This window comes from Solea solea, chromosome 4, assembly GCF_958295425.1.
Source record: "Solea solea chromosome 4, fSolSol10.1, whole genome shotgun sequence".
Classification (NCBI taxonomy): Eukaryota; Metazoa; Chordata; class Actinopteri; order Pleuronectiformes; family Soleidae; genus Solea; species Solea solea.
The window spans coordinates 7,604,124-7,630,854 of NC_081137.1; the positions used below are offsets into that span (position 1 = coordinate 7,604,124).

At 41.8% G+C, this 26,731-nt stretch overlaps 1 protein-coding gene across 3 annotated transcripts; it reads right to left on the reverse strand.

Moving 5' to 3' along the window:
- Positions 1-1,845: 1,845 nt before the first annotated feature.
- Positions 1,846-23,159, reverse strand: LOC131458730 (voltage-gated potassium channel subunit beta-3-like). 3 transcript variants are annotated; one of them, XM_058627957.1, is made up of 14 exons: positions 22,571-23,159; positions 6,573-6,616; positions 6,447-6,484; positions 6,103-6,182; positions 5,606-5,650; positions 5,107-5,151; positions 4,944-4,987; positions 4,772-4,858; positions 4,591-4,676; positions 4,383-4,503; positions 4,184-4,278; positions 3,945-4,065; positions 3,607-3,695; positions 1,846-3,017 (listed from the first exon to the last, which is right to left on the reverse strand). In XM_058627957.1, the coding sequence occupies exons 1-14, from the start codon at positions 22,864-22,866 to the stop codon at positions 2,928-2,930; spliced, it is 1,281 nt and encodes a 426-aa protein (XP_058483940.1). In that variant the 5' UTR covers positions 22,867-23,159; the 3' UTR covers positions 1,846-2,927. The 3 variants fall into 3 exon arrangements, with proteins under 3 accessions (XP_058483940.1, XP_058483939.1, XP_058483941.1); XM_058627956.1 differs by lacking the exon at positions 22,571-23,159 and adding an exon at positions 17,358-18,852; XM_058627958.1 differs by lacking the exon at positions 22,571-23,159 and adding an exon at positions 12,863-13,226 and having other exon boundaries at positions 2,127-3,017.
- Between the last annotated feature and the right edge of the window lie 3,572 nt (positions 23,160-26,731).

The window sequence follows — 26,731 nt, forward strand, 5'->3', positions numbered from 1 at the left end:
GACAGGTGCAGGGCTCACAGACAGTTTGGGAGGATGACTGTCGTCCTCTTAGTTTGGTCTTTGTTCCATTTCACTTATTAAAGAATTGAATGATACGCTCGGAGAAAGGTCAAAGGTGGATTCAGCGGTCGTCAACCCATACAATTTGCATAATGGCACAGGTGTCGAGGTTTGTTAGCTTATATTAAGAACAACTTCATCTGCATAAAATCTACTGAGAATACTTTTAATTGTGCATCTGAGCGCGTGAGCGTTTAAATCATGCAAGTGAGCATTTATTATTTTACTATTTCACACTGGGATAGTCCGGATTTGGTTGGATTGGGAGGGAAATGCTTAAAAATCTTAATTTAAATCTTAAGTTTCTCTATACATCTATACATGGAACCGTCAAGGGGACACATTGTGCTAATGCATATGTAGCTCATAAAAATATCCCTGTGCATATACTCAAATAAACAGTTTATTCCAAACTAACACGATGGATAAGCCGTTGATGTTAAACACAGCAGCAGAAATGTCCAGGTGATGAATAACAAAATCAAAACAACCTTTTTGTGTGAATCACATCTGTCTCGGCAGCTTTTCGTGTGACAGGAGCAAAGACAACAAAACATAAGAGAGGAAATGTTGGGTGCTTTGATTCTTTAGGGTTAGATATGATGTGAGCAACAGACAGGATACATTCAGTATGATTTGTCTCTTCTCTCTTTTGGTTTCTGTTTGTTTGCAATACAGTCAAATATGAGTTAGGCAGGCAAAGTTACATTTTCAAGGTTTTGATTGAAGTATCTATGTCACAGTCCAACTGTACATCATCACAGGGGAGCACCCACATTCCGGCTACTCCGTTAAGAATCCCTTTCTCCATAAAGTTTGACTATTATCGTCTCGTCTTTCTGCAAAATAAGATAAGCCTATTTACAGTACAACGTAACCTTGTCCTCATGTATCAAAACACACCTTGCCCCAGAGATAAGTGCTGTTTTCATGGGGAATCACAGAAGGAAGAAATCCCTTCTCACATGACAAAGTATTGAATTCCATAAAAAACTAAAGTGAGAAAACATAATATATATATATATGTATATATGTATATATACATTTATATATAAATGGATTGTGCGTGTGTGCAAGAATCAAGGGAACAAATGATACAGAGAGGAAAAACTCCCCCAAAAAATGAGCAGAGAAGCTATATTTTCAGTCTTCCACAAAAGAAAATAGTTACATTTGACTAAATCTTCTAAATCTGTGGTGTTTGCTAAACTCAGATGCTTCACTCATCATTTGGAAACAGTTCACCACAGTGTGTCCAAGTATCTGTGTGTCCGATGCTCGCTGACTCCTCCACAGTCTCACAAGTCTCTGATTTTAGGAACATTGATGCTCTTCGCAGGGACGGCATCGCTGAAAGTCATGTCAACATTTTTAAAGAACAGTTTTGGGGATGACACGAAGATTTACGCATCAGATGGACACATGGCTGCGTCTGCAAACTGCAGAGTCTTTAAAGCAAAAAAAAGAAAAGAAAAAAAAAAGTGCCCACCTGCATCAAACTGCCAGACCACGGAGTAAAAAAAGGGCATAAAAGGGCACTGCAAAAACCTACATAAGCCGTAAAAGCCATGCCACATTTACACCCAGTTAAGGGCTATTCTCTCTTAAAGGGACATGCGCACAGTTTACAAACAGAGGAGGCAAGAAGACTGCAGAGAAAGCACCAGGGTTGGAAGAGTTGCTTTCAAAGTTCTCACCCACTGAGATATTTGAATTTAAAAGCCTAAACAGTTTAGGTATAAATTCATTTGTGCCAAAAATGGTAATTTTAGTATGTGTAAAAAGGTGTCGATTTTGGTGCAATAAGGTAATTGGTCTTTTAAAAGTGCAGTGTGTACAATTTAGATGATGTTTCTTAATTTGGTAAATTAAAAAAAATATCTTTTCACATCTATAATCATCTGCTTTTAAGAATTGTTGCCATTCATTACCACAGAATGAGCCTTTTATATTTATATTTATGTCTGCTCTACAGAGGCCGCCATTTTGGACCACCATGTTTTCATAATGACACACAATTGACATATTATAATAATAACGTATATATATATATATATACATACATACATATATATGTATATAGATATATGTATATATTCTCTCCAAATTGATATTTTGACACACATTTTGGCTTTAACAAATTTGAAAATTGCAGTAGACCTAAACTGAAGGCTACATAGGTTCTCCTATACACTTGGCACTTCACCAATACATGTGTCCACACTACCTGTAAAGCATGTGACGTGACGTTGGATTAAAGTTTCTTGAATCCGCTGTTCCCAACCCTGTAAAGCAGTGAGCGTGGCAGACGAAGTCACATGCACACTATGGGAAATGTTTGGTCAGACACACGAGTACTAACCTTTGGCTCTCTGGCTGCTGGGTACTAAACATCTTACAGAAAAAAACAAGCAGTTGCGTGATGAAGAGACCTTTCAGCACCTTTCAAGCAGTCAAGTTTCATTTAGCATAAAGGTATTTCCCCCTCCCCTCCCCTCACACACGTCAGAACTTTTCATCATCAACACAAGTCAAATCAGTTGATTGCAGACCCCGTCCGTCGCTTCATGCAGTTTTAGCCTCCCCCTCTGTAGAAATCATTATTCTGTGGACAAACGGCAGTGAGCAATATATGACCGTTTTGGTGTTTTTTTTCCATGATTGAAGAATTTTTCCTTTTTTTTTCTTTTTCATACATGATACAATGTTCCTGCGCAAAGTGGATCTGCGCACACACTGGAAGCATAATGTCGCTGAGAACATGCAAGTTGTTTAGTATACAGCGGAGCAAATAGTGATGTTTTCCCGATGTCACCGTCTCCTTCATCCTCCTCTCAAAACATCGTGGGTCACTCAGATTTGCCTCTTCAAGCGCGGGACTCTTTCTTTGAGTGTGGCTTATTTCCCAGCAGGGTGTCAATCTCAGTAATGGTTTGCGGGGTCATTTGGGATAAAATCTGCAAGGAAAGGGACGGCAGTCAGTTAAAATTTGAAATGTGTAACACCCAGACTACTATGTTTCAATTTGAAAAGAGGGTTTTTTTAGATAAAGTTGATGTGAGTCCAGACAAAGTGGCAACCAGCAGTCCCCCATAAGAAACTGAACCCCATATTTGAAGCCTCTAGAATCCCTGATTTCGCCGCCACAGTACCAACTGGGAACATCAGTCCATCCATTTTCAGGTTGCCACAGAGTCAGCATGTAGAGGCAGACAAGCATTTACTCTACAGACAATTTAGAGTGTCCAATTAACCAATTTTGCATGTTTTTGAACTGTGGAAGGAAGCCAGAGTGCACAGAGGGAACCCACACAAACACAGGGAGATGCAAACTCCACAAAGAAAAAAAAAGAATTGTGCTCCAAATTGGCACTTAATGGCAACATCCATCCATCCATCTTCTACAGAACAGATTGTATGCATTTTAAACAAACACCTTGTAGTATGGATGTTAACATTAGAATCACATTTACTGGTTTATTCTGCTTTAGTTCAGTCTGTCTATCAACATTTTTAATGTGGGGAAAAATATTGAAAAATAAATACCCGAAGGGCACCCAGGTTCTCAAGTAGCTGGTCTGTGTTAGAAACTCCCAGAAGTACTGAGCTGACTCCCTCACTGCGCAGACACCAGGCTGGAAAAAAGAAAAAAGTGAAAACTTCCGACACAAACTGAGTCAAACTGAACAATCCTGAACTGTAGATTAGTTAAAAAGATGTAAAAATCCTGGAAAAAAGCTTTAATCTCTGACATTTAGCAAGGACATTTCTAAAATCTCAATATTTTAACACTGTCGGATACCAAACCGAGTAGAGCCGAGTAGTGCTAGGGTAAAACAAGTACATGCTCACTGTAGGATGATGTTAATAACCCTGTGTCATACCTATGGCTAACTGTGCAGCAGTGCAGCCCAGTCTGTCTGCCAGTAGATGGAGTTCCTTGATTTTGGCAAGCTGTCTGCGGCCCTCCTCACTGTTCACCCGCTCCTTCAGCCACTGGTATCCCTTCACCGGCAGCAGCATGGAGAAAGGCATTGATGAGGGGACTTGCAGTCCTTCTACACTGATTTCACACGACAATAGCTCACTGATTTTTGGTGAAAAGAATCAAAATCAAACTGACCTTCATTGCCGCTCTGGAGCACTCGGGTACTCCGTCACTGTATTTCCCCGTGATTAATCCACATGCAAGAGGAGACCACGTCATTGCTCCGACGCCTGAGAGAGTGGAATAAGTGCAGACACGTGATGAAACAAAACCAACATTCAGTTTAAAAAAAAAAAAAAAGACAAATTGAGGTGTGAAACTGTGCATGTCGCACCAATCTTATGGTAGAGCTCAGGAAGTTGCACCTCGACTTTATCCCTCTGGAAATAGTGATACTCTGCCTGCTCACACACAGGTGGGATCAGGTTGAACTGGCGTGCAACTGAGTACGCCTCCTGGTGCAAAGACGTGAACAAAACACCGCGGTTACCACTCCTTACTTGTGCCATAAACTTTGTTTAGAATGTGCGATGAATATTTACCATGATTTCCATGGCACTCCAGCGTGAGGTTCCCCAGTACATGGCCATTCCCTGGTTAATTACAAAGGTCATAGCTCGTACAATCTCTGGAGATCAAATCACAGGACGCCACATCGTTATTTAAATTAGTCTAATGGGTCTCAGCAAGCAAGAGTGATCACTACAAGTATCTGTGACTGACCTTCCATTGGACTGTTGACATCATTTCTGTTGGCAAAGACGATGTCCACATAATCTAACTGGAGTCTTGATAAGGATCCTCTTAAACCTGTCGTGAACAACAGTCAAATATTTATCATTCATAGATAGATGGACAGATGGAGAGATAGATGGATAGATGGATGGATCATTACCTTCAATGATGTGCTTTCTGGAGAGTCCTCTCTCTGTCTCTGCTCTGTGAAGTGAAGAAAATGCACATTATTGACGTTCTCATGAAATGATAAAAGCATATGAGGGTTTTGAATGTGGAAGAAAAAGAAAATCGAGTTTATTGTCTATTAGTGTTGCACTTACTGGCCTCCCCAATAGATTTTTGTTGTGATGACAAAACTTGAACGCCTGGCAAGCACAAAAGGGTGAGGAGCACAGTTTTAATAAGAAAGTGCTGTAGCATGTGAGTAGGAAAGTCAATCTTCTATCTTATTGTTTATTTTGTATGGTGTCATTTTTCATTAAGCAGGTATTCTTTGCCTGTTCTAATCCACAGTACATCTCAAAATCAAATTGAGAGGCTGCAAAAGCTTTATTTCAGATTTGATTTGTTTTGTCCAGAATAAAAACATCTCCAGCATTTGTGGCAAGTCAGAATTTTCTATTCTAATCTATGTTTTTTTGTCTATGTGAGGCGAAAACTTTGTCTGCGTAACAATAAGAAAAACAGACGGAAATGCTGTGCACTTTACAAAAGGAGGATTGAGGATTAATGAGCTTTCAAAGATTGCACTATACTAATGATCTCAAATGAAGCTTTCCCACATGCATGTGCATCACAAAAAAAGAAGAGTAATAATACCTCCATCCTTTCTTCTTGATAATGTTCCCTAGAGTAATTTCCGCTCTGTGGAAAAACACATTATTGATTGTGAAAGGTTGTTGCTACACAACAAACAATAAAGAAGACTCTGTCCCCATGACATCAAAATCAACATTATACAGTATGTTCCCTGTATACAGATGTCCTCCTCTTCCTCAGAAACATCACTTTCAGCTTCCTTATTGCAAGACGTCCTCCACATAGGCTTTATTTTGAACGTGTGAGTAGGAGGAGTCTTCCACGTTTATCTATGTCTTCATGCTGTGTTGTAGCTAGTGGTTACTCTACACCGCCAGTCAGTGTGATGACAACACCTTCACTCACAGCTCATTCTAACTGAGAACACGTAAAGAAGTGAGGACTTTTAAGGACATTTGAATGCTCTCTGCGTTTTTTGGTACCGATACAGAAAAAACTGCAAGTAGAAGAAAAGCGTATGATTTAATTGGTGCTGAGAGGAGACGTAGAAGTCTGACCTTCCAGAGGCGTACACCTCCGCCGTGTCAAAAAGGTTCACTCCGTTCTCATAAGCTATGGTCATCAGGTTCTCAGCCATCTGAGGGAATAAAAAAAATGAGACTGAGAAAGGGAGGCCATGGGTAAATTCCAATTACTCAGAGGTCGCCCATGAAGGGCACCATGCAGAGACGATAATACTTTAGAGATACAGACATTATCTCATCAAGCTGCTGTGATAGTGTCAAGGTCTGAGGCACTTTCCACTTCCTATAATTGTGAAACTGAGACTTGCATTTGCAGTGCCTGCTATTTTTCCTCAAAAGCAACAAGAGTGACAACAGAGAGAGAAGGGAGCTCTCACCTCATCAGAGATCTGTGATCCAAATGTCACCCAGGTGCCTGAGCAAGAAGAGACACAGAGAAACGTTTGTTTGGCTCCAGAGGTTGAAATAGAGATGTGCATTTCCCTGCCTTCAAAACAACTCACCTAACCCGAGGCAGGATACTCGTAGGCCTGACTTCCCCAGGTTTCTGAGGGGGACACACACACAAGCGAAGACACACAAGCTGTGAGTTTCAGAAACAAACAGTGGAAAAAAGACAGTGATGTGAGGGCATTTAGAATACATATGCACACACTTCAGTCACAGCAAGACTGTACACTGATGTGTGCACGTGGCAAGCAAAGAGGAGAATAGTCCTTATGATTAGAATTAATTTCCTGATCCTTTAAAGTGATGGAAACCAAGGAACTTATGCTTTACTTACAGTATGTACGTGGTGGGTACTATGTGTACTACATACTGTATTATACACAGTCATCTAAGCGTGTTGGAAACTGTTGATACACTAAAATGTTAGTATATTTTATGGCGTATTACTGTATAGATTCTTTGAAGTTCAGTATCGATAGGGAATTAAAGCTACAAGCAGCATTGTGTGGGCCCTAACGCAATTTTTATGTTGCTATGAGTTACAAAGTGTGCAAATCGCTAAGATGATCACCAACTTTAAAAATGGCCATGGTCGCAATAGACTATTTTGTTTGTTGTTTGTTTGGGCTGTGACATGTTTATACCAGGTTTTGAGGAATTTGGTGCAACTTAGTTTCTGCTTTGTCCTACTGGGTTTTCACCTTTGGGGGCGCTACTGAGTCATTTTGCACCACTTTTACACATTACCCTATTTTATAAAAACATTTCCACAGTTCTAATATGCATGCCAATGTTCATCCATTTTCATCAACATTTAGTATGTCGAAAATTTGAATCTTTCGGCAGAAAAAAGTTGTATTTAAGGCTCCAAACCACTAGTTTTTTACCAGCTATCTTTGATAGCTTGATGTTTTCTATTAAAATCTAAATCTTGTAAAAATATGACACATTTTTGAAGATGAAACAGGATGTAGCTTAAAAAAATACTACTAAAAAACTACTACACTAACACTAGAGGTTTGATTCCCAGCTCCATGCTAGTCTACATGCTGATGTGTCCGATGTGGCAAGACACTTAACCCCACGTTGCTCCATCCCAGTGTGTGAATGGATAAGACATACAGTATGTTCTGTATGAATGAGTGAAAGTGTGAATGAGTGAGTAAAACATCATTGTTGTGGGGGAAAGTATTTGTAAATGTACTGTACTTTATTTCTGAATGTTATTCACAGTATTTAGATATAGCGTAAAAGATTATTTTACTCTGTTAGTATATTAGATTATTCTGGATTCTCCGGATTGGCACAAGCGACCCTAATGTGGAGGATAAAGCAGTAGAAGATATTCACAACGCTGTAATATAACATAGTATCACTAATATAACATAGTATCACTATGTTGCTGGATGTGAAGTCTTTCTCACCTGTGGTTAAATTGTGTCTAATTATTTGTGAACAGTTGACCTTTTATCCCTCGTATGTGAACCCGTTCAGTGTATTATTCTCGGCAGGTGAAACAGTCAGAGGGAAGCGAGCTGGTCTCAAAGCTCCTTTGCTCTGCACAGTCAAAATGTTCCATAAGCTGAAGAGGAGTCCATTAACCGTCGCGCCACATTCGATTACCCCGGCGGCTGCTGTGATGTGTGAGCAGGGAGAGGCGGAGAGCTGCATTTCTGACCACAGAGAGCATCTACAGCTGAAAATGATGTGAGCTTTCATGCTCGCTCTCCTCCTCCATGTGTGCTCTCCCCCATTCCAATTAGCTGGAGAGGCAGCTGGAGAGGCAGCAGAACTGCAGTGCAACTCGCTGCTTGCAGTCTTTTCATCTCCAGCACCTCGCCCCTCTCTGCCTGCCTGTCTGCCTGCATCCACCACAAAAAGCAAATGCAAAAAGACAGACTGTCAGAGCATTCAGGCTCGGTCCAATCCAACGAGTCCTGCTTTTATTGTCTCTGGTCTATTTTTAAATCCTGACCTTAAGCTATTTTTAGTTCTCTGCATATGTAAGCATTTGTGTCGCTCTCTTGACTGTGTGTGTGTGTGTGTGTGTGTGTAGGAGTACATGGGTGTGAATCACATTCTGTCAAAATAGCACATACAGGTCAATGGTCAGATATTCTATATAAAAGGGAACAAAGAGTCAGTGGGGGGGTTTTGATGTAGCTGGTTCTTTGCTCTTGTTCACCGATGACAGCTCAGACTATCTCACACACTGACAGTCACTTTGAACACAGGTAGTAAATATAAATGAGGCACACGGGAGATTTCCTCTGAAGCTTGTTCTCCCATGCTGTTGTTTTTGTGACACTCGTCAAATCACACCTTTTTGCCTTAAATCCACCTGGGGCAAGTTAATAAAATATTACCTGCTGGTTGGGAAAACAGGTTCAGTCAGAGAGATGCATGCATTAAAAAGCTTGAGATTCACTTAAAGGTCTAGTGTGTTATATATCAGAGGGTTCTCTGGGAGAAATTAAATGCACTACCAATAAATATACGTGTAATTACTTAAAATAAAAGGGTAATTGAAACAAGGGCATGGGTTTTTACAGCAGTTAAAACTGTGATGTCTCAAGAATAATGTATAAAATGGCTAAATCTTGTAGTGGCAATGTAAAAAAAAAAAAAAAATGTAAATGCATTAAGTTAATACAGCCTATTGGTCAGAGGTCTCAAACTCGCGGCCTGTGGGCCACTTGCAGCTCTCCAATTGATTCCATGAGGTCCGCCACTTAATATCAGGGTTATTTCTGTGTGTTTTTTTATTTATAGATTTTTTTTATCGGGACCGATCAATCACTGCAAAAAAAATATCCATAAAATATCATCACATTATAATGATTGACCCCTACTAAACAGTTTTCCTAAAACGTGTTCCTACTTAGTCGCCCCCAAGTGGTCATTTGGGTTTGAGACCCCTGCTGTAGATCGCCCTGGCAACACTAATCCACCTTCTTTTTGTTTCTACAGTAAAGACACAGCAGAGTCTATGTGTGAAAAGTACAAAATCATGAGTCAGCATTATACGAATATCAAGCATCCATCCAACTGTCTCAGTGCTGAGCTTTTTAAGGCTGGATAACACAGTGAAGATAACAGACAACATGTTTGGTTTGTAGTTGTTGTGCCACATAAAACGTCTTTTCTTCTGGAGGATGTCACGTCACTGTTTGTGTGTGTGACAACTGGTCGCCCCCTCCTTGCTCTCTCTCAACTCCAGCTCTCTCTGCAGTGCTGCAGTCTGCTAAATTACTATCAGTGAGTCTGAGGAAACACATGCTCTCTCTTTCCTCTTACTATCTCCCCTGTGACAGGCTTTCCCTCCCTCTGTCTCTCTGTCTCTCTCTCTCACACACACACAGACACTCTGACACATCTGACATGGATTTGGTGCACGTTAAACGCACAGATTGATGAGATCTACTGTGCGCGGGGGTCAGCGCGGCGGCTTTCCGCGTGGACGTTCACGCTTCACGGGGGATTAGACTGGAACAGGGGCACAGATCTACATACTGTCACGCATGAACGCACGCGGAAACACAGATGCTTCTCTGTAGCCTTTAATAAATAGGCCCTGCTATGTTTTCCCTTATCTATTTATTCTCCCACCATAAATCACCCACTCCAAACAAGGCGATTATAAGGACCATACATTTCATACATAATTAATGGAGGAGAGAAAGGAGGCACACAGGTGCTCTGTCATGGTGTAGTCAGCATTTTAACCCGTGCTGACATTTACAGTTAGTTTTCACCTGAGACGCAGAGGAAGACACTCCATGCAGATGGTTCAGGGGTTTGTTTGTTTTTCCTGCAGTTGTCATAAAATGCCACACACATGCTGAGCAGGCTCCTCTTCCAGAGGGAAGCGCACCTAGATATTAATAACACATCAGTGTGTGACATCACAGTGTGCGTGCATGTTTTTGCCTGCATGCTCACTGTTTGTGTGGATGTGCTCTAAATGCATTTTCTGTCTGCTCTCTTTAATTAACACTGGAAACTATGTTTCTAGCTTTTAAAGGGTCACTTCATCCAAATTACAAAGAAGCGTTCTCTGTATTTGGCCATGCAGTGATTTCTGCCCTCACCAGTGAATATAATGTCATCTGTGATCCTCTCAGCACTTTAGAAAGCTGAAACCAAACCATCCTTCAGCACGTCATTCTGACAGTGTGCTAATTCCTACCTCTGCTATTATTACTAATGTTTCATGATGATTTTAATTCAACTGTTGGAAAAGTAGGGCTGTCCTAATTACAACATATCCAAGCTGTGAGTGCAGCAAATAGAATAAAACAGAACAAATAAGTAGCAGAAAAGAAATAGTGAGCCATTTAGGGCTTTAGGGCATTTTGTGACTTGTCCAGAACCTGTGGATACTTTTACTTTTACAGTCCGTGCTTCTGCTCTTATGTAAAGGCATGGACTAATGACATTGACACTGCCAGAAGACAATATGGGGCATTGACATTGATTCACTGCTCTTTTCAGAGCATCAGGCATCCATCCACAAACAAACACTGACAACTGGATGCCTCGTCGAACAGCACTGCCTTTGCGTTCTCTTTCATCTGCTTCATGTATTTTTCTGCAGACTGGTATGAAACGTTTGTGTGTGTGCAGCTGCATACAGCGTCAGTTTGTTCTAAATGAATTTTTCACTTATATTTATAACTATACATTAGACTGTCTGGATGCAGTCCTCAAAACCTTTTTTTTTCAGAACGAAACAGCTCAACATCTGTAAATTTGAAAAAAAGAGTATACTGCTATATAGTCATATTACAGCTAGTTTACTTCTGTCTGAATATAAATTAAAATGACAATTTAAAGCCAAATTACTTCATTTTCATTCAATTATTATCCACGATGACTACTTGTGATAACTGTAGGGAATTCATCAGAAGGTAAAGTTGGATTAGGGAGGGATTTATTTATATAGGTAAACACTGTTATGGCTCTGTCTTGGGTTTGTCCTCTCATCATTACAGTTTTGAGGTTTCTTTGCATCCTAGGTAATTACTGCTGGTGCCACAATAGTGATCCTTTCACAATTGTCAAAAACAAGCACTCGGAACTGTACTCTCTCTGTGAACTTCCCAATGATTGGTCAAAGTCCAAAGGCTGGATCTCTCTGAGGACGTAAATGGAGCCTAGAGGAGGTGCGTAAGTGCAGTTCTCTCTCAGATCATTTGATTTTCATTACGGTGAAAGGTTATTATCAAATTATTGATCAATAATGCCAGAAATATCCTGCCTACAGTACCTTCAAATACTTCTAGTCTCAACAGGGTTACACAGAAGTGAGAGGGATAACTGTTAACGCCACATTCATCACACACACAGTGTGTAATCTTGGCCACCAGGGATCTCTCAATGGAAACAACAGCCCAGTTGGATGATTTCAGGTAACAGTGAGACGTCATGGGAATTGTTGTCTTGTCTCATTTGGTTTGCCTGCACGTTTACACTTTATAGAGATATGTTCAGTGGCACAGCGTGCCGCAAATACGAGCAATAATATTAACAAACAAAGGGCAAAAAACGTACAGCAGAGACTGGTTAAGCAGATGGATTTAAATTAAATTGAACAGAAACATGGATATCTATGAATTTAGAGTGTTGGGAACATTTTTGGCTAATTTAAGTTTACTATACTCCCCACAATATATGAACATTAGTCTTGTTTTCATGCTGAAATATTACAGATTATGGTTCTTTAACTGCTCCTTTGTGATGTACATTACATTACATTACAAGTATTTGTTTTCTGTTTTCACAACTGTGGCTTACAGTGCTATACAGTGCTGTTTTCTGTTTCCAAGTGTGCCATATTTCTCAATAAAAATATAAAAAAAACAAACAAAAAAAACAGCCATCTAAGTGGCAATGTAAGCGTGTCCGATCTATATTGGATGTTTTAATAGCTAATGTTACCTTAAAAAAGTCCTGATTACTATGAATGACTAGTAATCTATCAAGTATGTTTGTTTCTAAATTGAACGTCACCGACGTGACACTGTTCAAGACAAATTTCCCTTAGGGACAATAAAGTTTATCTTGAATCTTGAATCTTGATCACCCAAATGAATGGTGTATTCAAGATACAACTGGACCTTAAAAAAAAAGAAATATTACAGATTACATATTTAAAGCCAAGTGTCCTCTGGTAGTTAAATAAATGAAACCAAATGACCATAATCAGTGGCAGCTGGTGACGTTTTATTTTGAGGGGGCGCAATCGGCAAGTCAGTTTTTCAGATGGACTGTGGTAACCACCAAAACACACCAAAGCACCAAAACTATTATTCTTCAGAGAAATGTTTTAAGTCTGTATTACCTGTGTGAATCCAGGCTTGTTCAGTGTCCAGCATCTGAAAGAGGAGGCAGGGAAAACAAAACATGCCACTGGTCTGAGTGCAACCAGTTAGCCAGTCCGTCTTCTCATACCAGCTCCTGTCTTTCGTTTGCTGTTTTATGGCGACGTTCGGCTGGTCAGGTCCGAGTTATATAAGCTGAAGCTTTTCTTCTATGAAACGGCTTTTTTTGCAGCGAGAGAAAGTTGTTTGTACTTTTTTTCCATGATGAAATCGTCAATTAAGCGCTGGTAAAGTTAGCACAATTTACAGAGAAGCTAACGGAGGCATTTCCGTTTCCGCCGGCATTAGGCCATGTCCGCTTGGCCGTGGGAGGTCTCAGTGATGCGTCAGTGCGTATGACGAAATCACGTTGGGGCGAGCCCTCCCGGAGCCCATTGAAATGAATATTAGAAAGAATATTCTAGAAAAAAATAATCTCAACATGTAAATCTATGAAAGCGTCTGGGGCCATTTTCAATTTGACTGAAATCGTCCCAAGGGGGCGCGGCTACGGGGGGAAGTGAAACTCAGGATGCTGAACGTCACAGCGATATTCAGGCTGCTGATTGGACAATATTATTAAGACTTAGACTGACAAAATAAACAGTTTTTTTTTTTTTTTTTTCGTGTGGCTTAAGGAGGGCGGTGCACTGTCGCCCACTATGGGCCAGCCGCCCCTGACCATCATATCTCTGTAAACCTTGACAGGATTGTTCATCAGATACCAATGATTCAATCATTACCTCTAACAGCTGTGGAGAGTTTAAAACTCACAGTTTGGAGTGTACTCTGTTAGAGAACTGAAGCTCTCATGTATCATTGAATGTCAGGACACTTCAGCTCCTGATCCACATGCTAATTCAACTGAATATGGAGTTGATGTTACTGTTCTGTTGCAGGGGTTCTGTGGACATCAGCGTTGTTATCTGGGTTAATGACTATAATTAATTCCTCTTCAATTAAAACAATGCATCCCGGCGATAGAAGATGGAAATGAATAGTTTATAATTGAACTGATAAGACTGTGAGATCTGGTTTACAGCTTGTTTTAAAGGCTGACATGGTCTCAAAAAGCTGGGAACCAGAGGACCGTGTCCATTTTTATATACACTTGATGGACTCAAGGAAATTGCCTGCTCTGCAACACCCTGGCAGAGCAGGCAACACAAGTCTCATATCTCATATCTGAAGCATGATATTGAACTTTTCTTGACAAATAAACAAATAAGCTCTTTTCTTTTGACATGTTTAAGTCATTGACACGGTCCTGAATCATTTATGATTTGCATGACTTTCCCTCCGTCATGCATGCTCCATTCTCTCACTCATGCATAAAGACAGAGGCGAGCAGCTGTGTGCCACTCATACAACAACCCCTGAGAAATGTTCAGCAGTGGCAAATAAATCTACACTGGCAAGGAATCTGACCTGCTTACCAGGTCTGATGTTGGCGGAAGGAGAGAGAGAGAAGAGAGAGCGAGAGAGGACCTTGTTACCATAGAAACGGACAATTTGCTGACTGACACAACTTTGCCTGAGTGACTCAACAGGTCCCACCAATAAAACGACTCTAGGCTTATTTAAACTATGTTGCTCAATATTTTACCTATTTTTTATTCGAGTCATGGGATGTTTTCAATTAAAGCTCTAAACATTGAAATGTTTCCGTTGTCACGGAACACGCCTCCAGCCGACTCAGTTTGTTGATAAAATTGAGAAGGATGTGATTTAGAATTCGACTTAAAAGACAACAGGAGCTCAATAAACAGTTTGTTTGAAGCGGCTGCGGCGCTGCTTCAAACAATCAGAACAGCAACAGGGAGGAGATGTTTTGGTCCGTCAGTTGAGGATGAAACATCTAAATGGAGACAGTCTATTCAAAATTCACAATAGTGGCACAATAGAGTCCAGAGGGAGTAAAACTGCTTCTACAATGTTCTGCCTTGGATGCCTTCCTTTTGGACGGCCACCTATGGCCTCAGTTATGATTGAGCATCCTTCATGAGCACCAAAATTTCCACTAATAATTGTCATATAAATCTGGCTTATCACTTTTGATTTAAAAAAAAAAAGAAATGGGGGGTGAAAAGGCCAGAAGAAAGGAGATTAAGCAAATGTTTAATAGATTTGGGCAGTGGGTAACAGCAGGCGATGATGGGAGTGACAGCGCGCCGCAGGTACCTATTGTCTATGACCTGCAGGTAGGTGATGCTCAGGTTAATGAGACAGCAGGGGTATTTGAAAACATGCAGTCAAACAGGGCAAACAGAGGTGACAATACTGCGGCGCCATCTGGAATACAGCACAGAGATGAGGCCAAAGTTACTCGTGATTGTTCACTTGTGCTCTGTCGTCGTATTCTTTTGGCCTCACTCGTGCGCGTGGATTCACTGCCGCTTCCTCCTGGCCTCGGTGGTGTTGTGTCTAAAATGGAGAGCGCGCGTCCACCGGCAGAATCTGCTTTGAGCCCACATCATTGCAGCGGGGACTGATAAGCGACAGCAGTGCTGGCTGATTAGGAAATGAGACAAGCGAAAACTATGCCTAGGGTGTTGCCACTGGCAACTGGTGCTGGCCATATGCTATACAGACTTATTGTTCTGCTGCACTCCCCATTAGTGACACTTTCCCAGAGACTGCAGAGCCACGAGAATAATCCAACCTGTGAAGAAACACAGTACTGTATGTGTGCAATTCTCAAGGAAGAGAGGAGATATCTGGGCTCCTCGTTCCCTTTTTAAACATCCTATTAAATGAAATCTAAATTGACTGACAAGAATGGCAGCAATTCAATCAACCTGATTAAACAGGAAAACAGGTCATTAAAATCCGCCCCGAGTTATTGAATTATACGGTCGAAATAAAGGAAACAGATGGTACGAGGGTACAACCTTAGATAGATTATGGATGCTTTCATGTTAAATGCATGCTGCATATTTATAAATGTGGACATTATTTCCCACTGAACCCTGATTATGTGCCAAAAAACGACAAAAAAAGCAAAACTAAATCTCTTTTCTTCCCTATATTATGACTCAGTGTTTTTGTCCATATACAATACGCCGCTGCAACACCATTCTATGAAAATGAAATGCTTTTAAACCTGCGTGTCCTCGGGTGATTTTAGAGAAGCTTTTTATTAATCTGTGGTGAAGAGCAAGAGGCCAGGGCAAAATCTACATAAAACACACCAGCCTATGGCAAATGCACCCACTGCACATGCATACTGTCTGTTACAGTGTGATAACACTATGGCTGTTTGCTGAGGATTATGTAAGCGTGTTTGCATCCATCAGAGTAAGCGCCTTTAAGAGTTAAATGTCATATTTTTTTTTTAGTGTCAGTAAAATCACTGCTGACCGAGTTACTTTCATCTGCAGTGAATGGACACGGAGGCCGTCTCATAAACGGCCTGAACTTGTTTTCAACTCGCATGTCAAGAATTAGAAATAAAGAAATCCCAACTGGTGGAGTTTCGTGACGAGAAAATCCCAGATCAGATCGCCTGCGGCTTGTTTCTCGTGGAGGATTTGCCACCGATGCTCATCACAGTACTCTACGGCCTCACAGATAATCCGGAAAGGTGCTTTATGAGAGACATTAATTGTATTAAGTCCTAAAATGACCGTGATGTGTCCTCAAAGATTAAGGAGACGCGTTCTATTGAAATACTGGCTTTACTGATAATGATACAGCCATTGAAACTTTAATTTACAGTTTGGTGTTCTTTTGTCTTCCAGATTTAGATTTATTTATGATATCTTGAAAAATTAAAGCATTTCATTCCAAAAAATGTGTATACACTGCTATAATGGAGGCTACTGTGTCCGGTCTGAACACAGGGATGCTTCAGAATTTGCCGTTATTGTTGGCTTGTTGGCGTTAAAGCGGCTTATATTTTACGACAGTTGTAGCAGGCGCTACCGTTTCGCAACTGCAGGGGGACCCAGAGAGCAAATCCTACACTGTGTTACTTTAAAAAAAGCCTCACAACCCTTCTCTAAATCATGTTTCAACCAGAGGAAAAGCAAAATGAGGGTCTGCATTAGAAATGTGGGAGAGAGGCAGAGAGGAATTTAACGACAGATGTCAGCGTGGATGCTTACAAGTCAACTTCAGCCTCTTGCACACATTGTTGTTGATTTATCAGATGTGTTTTCACAGCTCGTAATTGTGGCCTTGTCATCTCCGTCACCATGCGATAATTATCTGCTGCTGACAGACGCACTTTTCACCTTCAATCTCTGCCTGTTATTGACATGTGTGTCCTGTGTGTGTGTGTGTGTGTTTGGAAACTTCCCTGCAGTCTTTAACGTCTTTAAGATCTGCAGTGCAGAACTTTTGTTGATGTTTTTGAATGGCATCATAAGATCTAACCACAGCTACACTGAGAGAGTTGTGTGGAGCAGATGGACTTAATCATTATTGTATGATTACAACCAGCTCTGGCTCCTCATCTCCTCCATGAAGACTCACCTGTACTTCATACTGGTGTGGCGCCCGATGGCCTCCTTCATGTGGGCATGGCCCTGTGGAGTCTGACGGGACCCGGGACCCTCCCTGGCCTTGACTGAGCCTTGGGAGGTGTAGTTGCCGTTACTCCCTTGTCCACTACCTCCTCCTCCCCCTCTGTCGCCACCTCCTCCGCCACCGCCACCTCCACCACCACCGCCACCTCCTCCACCACCACTGCCACCACCACCTCCCACTCCCCCACTGCTTCCTCCAGGAGGTGGAGCGGTGCGGAGGCCACAGAGCCGGTCCTCACTGCGACTCTTGAGGTTGTGCTCAGTGCAGGCGAAGGACACCTGCATCCTGACCCTGCTGTCCGGTGTCTCTTATATTGATGGTTGGAGAGTTGGTGAGCAGAGAACCTCTATGTTTAACAGTGATGTCTGCAGATTGTCTGCTACTGCTTGCCACTGTCTCCCCTCCTCGAATCGTTAGTGGCAAAGCAGGGATGTTCATAGAAAAGGGCTCCGACGGGGCAGGTCAGAGATTTTTGGCAGGAGTTGAGTCTCTAACATGTCACACGCAGAGTCGCCGTCTGCCCTGTCTCCTGTCTGGTGATGCAAACCTGGCAAAGACAGTCTTCAGCCTCGCAAGATGCATCAGGGCTGCCCTCCAAAATATCACCAGGAAGCTTGTAAGCTCACAGCAATCCCCCAGACAGATTTAAGGATGTGACAGTTTTTTGGGAAGCCCCAAAACCACAGTGCAATAGATGCTTCCCCAGAGTGTCAGTCCTACACATACATGCACAGGCTCCTCCACATACATACACATGTATATATGGCTTAGGTTGGGTGGTGTAAAGCACTTGCCAGCTTGCTGTCTCCTCTTCAGCTGAGGTTAGTTGTGTCGGACTTGAGCTGAGGAGAGTGTGCTGCAGCAATGACACAACCACAGCTACAGGCATCCTCGCGCCTCGCGACGGAATAAGGCATTTTTCAAAAAAATCAAAAATGTTGCAAGGCGGGTGCGCATCATAGGAAATGAAAAAAAGAAAGAAAGAATGGTTGAAATTACATTGCCTCGGTCCGGAGAGGGTGGTGGGGATGCGAATTCACACAGTCACCGCAGCAGCAGCAGCAGCATCACGCAGCATCAAATTGATGCAAGAGAGAGAGAGAGAGAGAGAGAGGGAGAGAGAGAGAGAGAGAGAGAGAGCAGCAAAAACACAGTTTTTAAAAGGTGAAGTGAACCAGCTCGTTCACATACCGGCAGCAGCGGCGGCGGCGGCGGCTGTGCGTGTGTGCAGCTCTCCAATAATCCCGTCCTCGGTGCACGGAGGTGAAAAAAATGCCGGCACAGTGGCCCAAAAATCAGCTGCAGACATTTCAAGCGCCCGTAGATGATGGTGATGAGGAGGATGAGGATGATGATGATGAAGAGGATGATGCCGCCTCTTGGCTCTCCCTCCACGTCATGTTGTCAGCTCAGAGTCCCACTTTTTTTTTTACTCTTCTCCTCTTTTTTTTTTTTTTTACAGAGACTCCAAAAATGTTCACGACGCACAGGCAGTGTGTGCGCGCGTGTGTGTGTGTGTGTGTGGGTGTGGGTGGGGGTGCAAGATGCGCTCTCTCTCTCTCTCTCTCGGGTGTGATCTCTACATTTTTCATCATCACACTTGTGTACACACATTTCATCTAATCGTCGTATTATGTTAAGAAGCCTCTGTACTACTCATTTATTTGTAACATTTAAAAAAAACAGCTCTATTTTTTCCATGTAATGCATATTTATGTGTATATGTATCGTTTTAACCGCCATCATTTTTATTTTTATTCTTTTTTTTCCCCCCTGCATGGAAGCAGCTTCTCTGCTGCTCCACCACACCCAGCTCCACTGAGCATTTCTTCACTGAAACACTGTCATCATCATCATCATCATCATCATCATGTGTCTTCCAAGTCACATCATCACACAGCATCACGTCATGTTAAACAAAAAAGTGATGGATGTGTCATATGGTACCCTGCAGGGGCGCACCAAGAGGCTTTGGGGGCCCAGGGCAAAGGGGACTTGGGAGGAGGGCCGTTTAATTGAACATAGTGGAACTGGGCCACGCTAGCTCTGACCTGTGTGATTAATAACGCACATTATCTCAGGACACTTTACATGGTCAAGACCTTCCAGTTAGGAGCACAATGAGCATGCACTTGGCTACAGTGGAGAGGAAGAACCAGGAAGACATCTGCGACAGAGCCTGACCCAGCAACTCGCGCACGATAGAAACCATCAAATTGTGTTCATATGTTGAGCTCAAACATGACACCGTTCTGACAGTTCTCCCCTCTCCTGACGTTTTTTATTTTTTATTATTATTCCACCGCCCTGCTCCAACAAACCTGATTCGAATCAGCTCGTCACCAAGCTCTGCAAGAGCCTGATAACAACCCATTCATTTGAATCGGGTGCAATATCTAAAGCATACAGGGCAGAGGGCCAACATTGTATTAGACTAAATGCAGACCACACACTTTACAATCACAGGAAGCCTGAGGGTCTGTTCTGGACATGGTGTGTTAAGGAAGTATAGATGTCTCTCTAAATAGTGATATTGTCCAAACTTGTTGCATCCAATGTATAGATCATGAGACCGTATGGTATATCTGGACCCAACTTGTTTTTCCAAGTTCACGTTGCCTCGTGTTGGAACATGTGATGTGAACATGTGATGTGAACATGCCTACGATGAAAATACTAGACCCGGTAAACGACACTTCTTCCTCAGTTGCCATGCCACTGGCACAGAGTGAAGAAGGAAGACTGCGCTTTCAGTCATAGCCTCAGAGTCAGAGGGCTGGTGCACTTCAGTCAGTGCTCAAACGCTTGCTCTGCAAATACCTGTTCCTTCCTGTGAAGAACCGTAACCGGTGCAAATAAAAATGCACAAGTTCCCATCTCTACATGCAGAAAGAAAATGTGAGCACCACGCAATGTGACATTTAAGAAGAGAGGGCTTCATCTGTGCGTAATCACAGTGATTATACACAGAGGCACATCGTCACCTTGCCCCAAGTGCCTTCATAGTTTTTATCCGCACGTAGGCTTTTGTACAGCATTGACATGTGGCTTTTCCTTATTTCCTTATATTACTTATTGTGACATTAAACTGTAGATCTCAGGAAACGAGAGAGGAGACGACTCTTTATGCAACAGATTGCGTAACGGGAACGTCCTTGAAAAGCATGTTGTTCAAGTTTAACATAAAAACCAGCAACAAAGCTCATTACTCTGCGTGTCTCTGGTGGGGGGGATCCTATATAAACGCTCTGCAGCTGAAATAACACACTTAGGCTGGTTTACATAATGCCACTCTGGTCAAACTGTGAAAACAATCCTGTAACATTATTTCCAATGTCCGGTAGAAAGTCTACTGTGCATAACAACAAACACAGCGACACGTTATCATTTTTGCTGCAAAGTTAACAGCTGGTTTTAACTTGCTTGGACTAAAGCGAAGAGTGACAGCTGAATATTGTTTGTGGTCAGCCTCTTCATGAAATGTGCATATAGTTTAAGCAGAATACTGAAGGCCTTTTATTCTCAGTCAAAGAGGGACGGCAAAGTTCTGCCTCAAACTTGTTTTTCTTATGCTTTTGGTTCCATCTTGAAGTGATTTCGCTTCACATTGTTTGTCGGAGGTCAGTCCGAGGACGTTTGGACTCAATGCAACTTTTAATCTTCATCTTTGTAGAAGTCTACGCATTCAGCCCTTGTCTTATCTGCATGTCAATATTTAAAGGTACAGTGTGTAAAAATGACGCACTATTTATTATATTTATTACAAGGGCTATTGTAAATACAGGTTAGGCCGCTGACCTGGCTACGTATAATATAAGTAATAGGAAATAGTTTCCAGCAAATCCTGCAAATGAATGAGAGATAGAGAATGCCAAGGTAGAATTTAGCTGTTTTTATTGATATCAAGTCATCAATTTGAGTCAAGAGTAAGTTTAAGGCTGGTGCATCATTCCACCACACACAGGGAGGTGTTGAAAGGACAGCGATGAGGAAGCAGTGTTGGAATCAGCTGTGGTTTGACATACAGTTTTGATGAGTTCTCCATATTGTGTTACTTCTCTGGTTTTAAAGTGCCACAGGGCTGATTTGTCTTCACACCGGGGTGACGCTGCCACCTAGAGGCAGATTTACTGATGTCTTAATGACTCGATTCTGAGATTCAGAACATTTAATTAAATCAATACTGATGCAAAAATAAAAGCAGGTTTAAATCCTACACATTTTGAGCAGCCAATAACCAATAAGTGCAAACATATGAACGGCACATGACTCTTCATAGATGAGTGTGTTGCCGATGAAGTTCAAACTGAATCCCTGTAAATCTCTGTCCCCTGCTGTCGAATCATGCGTCATTAACCCCAAACTTCTGCCCCAGTGACGTGGGTCCTATCAGGCTGCACTTTTTGGTGGATGAAAATAGACAATGGTTGATATACCAAGTCTCATTTACACATTAACATTTGTGATCCGGAACAACCACATGGGTCTGCAGTTCAACCACATTTATGCAGCGCTGCTGTGCTTTGAACTCTCATCAGGCGCCTGATTTTTCTTTCTAGGTCACTCACTGGTGGAAAAAAAAACAAAAAAAGGGAAAGTACTGCAAATATATTTCAGCTTTTTTTTTCTCTCCATTCCACCCTGAATAATGTCTACACTCACTGCAGCCCTCTTCAAACACTCATGCATTAGTAATTTTCCAGAAAAATATTAATCATGTTATTTAAGTGATCTGATGCTCTCTGTCTGAGTCTCTGCAAAACCATCATTTCAAGCTTAACCAGTAGTTTCCTCCTTTTTATAAGTTGCAAATAATCAGGAATATCTTTATTATCATTATAATAAAAACTAAGTGGCTTCCCGTATTTCAAATATTCACATAAGTTAGACCCAGAGGAAAACCAGTATTGGTTGCATGCAGAAATACCCCAAAAGGAGACTGAAGGATTAAAAAAAAGCACACCTGAAGTATCCAAAGAGCACTTTTGTGTAATTGCCACAATTACTCAGCAATAAGAGTAAATAAGTCGATAAAAACTATGAGTCTATATGGTGCAAACTCATTTTTTGTATTGATGTGATCTTTGAATGCTCAGATATTACACTCTCACTACAGGTTTTCATACACAACAGGACAAATATCACTGTGCCCCTCTCACCTGTACACCATCGCTGAGCGTTCAGCCTCACACTCGGCCAGAGAGAGGCCACATTCTCTGAGGTAGAGCTCCAGCCGCCGCCGCTCCACCAGCCTGTGCGCCGCCTCCAGGATCTGCGAGGCCAGGGCCTCTGACTCCCTCCTCTGGTCCGAGGTCTTGCTGCTCCTGGCTCCAGTTTTGGCCACAATACTCCCTGAAGAGGAGGATGCTTTGGGCTTCTTACTAAAGCCATAGAGATCTTCTACTGAGTACTTCCCTCCTTTTCCTCCTCCACTACCTCCACGGCTGGCAAACATTGCTGTCTGGGGTTTCAGTGCAAGAGCTGGTGAAAATTGTGTGTCTACTTAAGGCAAAAGTGGAGATAGAAAGGAAACAACAAAGCAGTGCTATTTTAATAGAGACTCATAAAGATTTGAAATATCCGGGCCAACGTTGTCAAGTATCAAAGTGCTGGAAAGGAGAACTTAAAGCACCTGGAATTATCAAAAGGTCTTGATTGGTCCTTTGTTGAGTCTAAATCCAAAATAAAACAAAGCCATGTTGTCCTAACGTGCCGCCAGCAGCAGCAGCAGCAGCAGCGGCAGCAGCAGCAGCAGCTACACCCAGTCACAAACAATGACTCCTGCTGATGTGAGGTGCTGTTTTGAATAAAAAATGGATGGGGAAAGCAATCAGCATCTTTCTCTCTTTATCTCTCTAAAGGAGGGAGAGTCGGGGATTTGTGTTGAAGCCCCACCAGCTTACATTTGTTGAGATTAAGAGAACGCTCGGATAAAGTATCTGTGGCGGAGGTTACAGGAGTTCAGCTCTCAGACCTTTTCTTGACACTAGTAGTAATACTTTTTTTCCCCCCCTTACATGGACAAATGATAAATAAAACTCAAACAAAGTGAAACCTGGTACTGGCACAACCCATAGAGATGGGCAGAATGTGTCAGCATCCCTTCTTGGAAGAGAAAAGAAAAAGAAAATGGTAGGGCCATGATGTAAAGATGGACAGATGGAAGTCCTATAATGGAAAAATATGATGCTAATAGAGAAAGGACAGATTATCTTCCCATCTGTAAACACACGGACATCCACCTTTTAATCTCCTGCAGGCATATCTGTTAATCTGGCTTAAAGATCTAATACTGGGAACAAAAAATGATTTGAATCATACATGGAAACAATTACTGTATCGTGGTAGAAGGTGGAAGTCTCTATTTCAAAAGAAAACTACTGATCGATAATCAAACTTCGATCGATTAATGTGGCGACTCTTTTCTTGATGAATCGAGTACTTGTTTGGTCCATAACATGTCAGAGAATTTGGAAAAATGTTGATTTGTGTTTCCCAAAACTTGAAATGATGATGTACACAAACGTAAATATGTTATATGGATCGATGAAACCAAAAAAATATCCACATTTAAGGAGCTGGAAAATCAAAAAGCTTGTTTTAATTATTAAAAAAACCTCTTAAATCGAATATTAAATATCAATCCATTTTGATACCTAAAGAATGAATCACATCAGCATCAGTGAGTCAATAGCAGCACCAGAATGAAGGAGCACGGAATAAATATGAGAGTAAACAAGTATTTTAAAGTAATTCTTGTTCAAACTGATTGAATAAAATCATTCAGTAATTGATAGCAAAGTCCAAATATTGACAGTTTTGAATGAATAGGCAGCTCTCTATGTAACACAGACACATCAATGACTTAACGGATGTTCTCAAAGGTCATTGACTGTGTGAGAATCCATTCATGTCTCTGTGTCTGTGCTCCTCCATCTTCCAGCGGTCATGGTGGTCAGGCACCACAGTCCTGAGCTGCTGCCCAGCCCTGCCCCTGCCTCTGCCTCTGCCTCTGCTGCAGTGGCTTTTAGAAGCAGAGATCATCTGGGATTAAGCCACAGCTATAATCTCTCTTTCAGAGCGACCACAGTGACTCAGGCAGCTGGTGGAGCTCAGTCCCTCAGTCTTCAGTGTAAATTGCAATCCCGAGCGTTTCCAAGCCAGAGATGGGTGCGTGATTCTCTGAGTTGTGGGATTATTATGATGTGCCGTGAAATGATGAAGTGGTCGATAATAAAAAAACATGTGCCTGCATTTCTGTGAGTGATGTTTGTGAGTGGACTTCTGAGACATGTCCTGGTATCTCGTCATGATTTCAGTCATTTTTGCACATGCAATTGCTTCCATTTGTTTTAATACAAATTGGTTTGAATCTTAAGGACATTTGTTAATAGTGTCTGTCACTTTAATTTAGTTTAATATGTCCAGCTGTAGGGAGAAGTATACATACAGAGACATGATGGGGCCACAGGGATTGTAAATGCAGTTGGAAAAAGAAGATTAAAAACGTTAAGTTTGGCTCTCAGTGTTCAGGCATCAGACTTATTTTACTATAACTCTGCGGGAAAAGGGACAGTCTGAGAGACACACACACACACACAGAGAGAGACTATTTGAAAAGCTGTCCAGGGCTTTTGTTCATGATTCCTCACACTTCAGATAAAAAAAACTGTTGAAAATAGATCTGTCTGAAAGTGTGACAACATGCAACACACTCTTTGTTGTACTATAAATAACAAGACGTCAACGCTGTGTGTGTGGATGTGCAGACAGACTGTGTGGTGTTTCTTTTAAACTGTCTTTACAACATCGAGGTTATTTATTAGTAGTTAGTCGGCTTCAGTGTATGGACTAGAGAAAACATTATGACAGTTAGCATCTTCACAACAACATATCATACTAAATACTGTGTATTTCTACGACTACGACTAAAAATAATAATGATTAAAGGTGCAAGCAGCATTGTGCTGGCCCACAGCAGATGGCGCTATGCCCTTGTCTTACTTCTCATGTACTGATGTTTTCTGGGTTTCCAGGTCTGCTGTTTGACGCGTTTAGTTTTTTTAGCGCGCACAGATACAGAAACATGCAAATCCCCAAGATGGACGCCAAATTCAAAATGTCCGACTTCCTGTTGAGTTGAGGCCATGGTCGCGAGAGACTTTTTTGTTCGTTTTGGGCTGTGACGTGTTACAACAACCGAGTTTCGTGAAATGTGGTGCAACTGGGGGCGCCACATGTGTATTCCCCTTATTTTAAAGACATATTAATAGTCATTTCTGAGGTTTTGATTAAGGTTAGAGGTAAGTTGTTTATTATGGTTATGTTAAATTAAGTTAAGTTAAGTTAAGGGATAGGCATTCACTAATTAAGGTAAAGGTGTGGGATTAGGCTCGTGTGTGTGTGTGTGTGTGTGTGTGTTGAATGGGTGGTTCTGTGGTAAACGGCCAAGCAAATCATGACTCTGCTTTTCCTTCTGGGATGCAACACGCCCCGTGTCCTCCAGAGGGCGACAGAGCAGCGCAGATGAGTAACAGCTCCCCTGACAGTCTCGTCTACACTCCTCAAAGTTATGAGAAGATGAATTTTGAGAAGGACTCCTCCTCCTCCTCCTCCTCGTGATGTGTCAAGGAGACAGACATTGTCGTCCACACCTTAATTCCTTGTTTTTATATATATAAAGACATGCTAAATAAATGAATGGATGATTTTGGATTAACTTGTAAACACCCACATCTTCAGCCAGGATCATTTCACATGCAGCCTCTTAATTCTGGTTCAGTCCGTCCACAGCTGCACAGATGTGCAGGTCTGCAGCAGCAGCAGAGCTGAGATGCTGCTGCTGCTGATGATGATGATGCTGCTGCTGCTGCTGCTGCAGTAGTCTTAGAAATCCCCGTCCATTAAAGCGCTTTGCTGTAGGCGTGACACGTCGGGACTCCATCGATTCAGACAGCAGGTTTTCTCTGTGAGTGAAGTTGAAGCTGATGGCTCGGATCATAATAAGCTGAGAGTCAGACTGCAGCAACCACTCCAGCTCAGTGAAGTGTCCAAACACACGTGAGTCACAGTAAATGGCTGCGATATTAAACGATATTGCATTTCTTTAACCATCACAACACACATACAGTACACTGTCGCTCCGCTAGAGGGAGCCCATAACACAGTAAATACTGTATATTTTTTGGTTGGGAGGTAAATCCTTCTATTCTGGGCTTGTTATATATTCGGAGGAGAGAGGTGCGCATTGCATCTCATTTTCCTTCAAATTATCTCTTTAAAACTGGAGACTATATTGTCTACACACACACACACACACA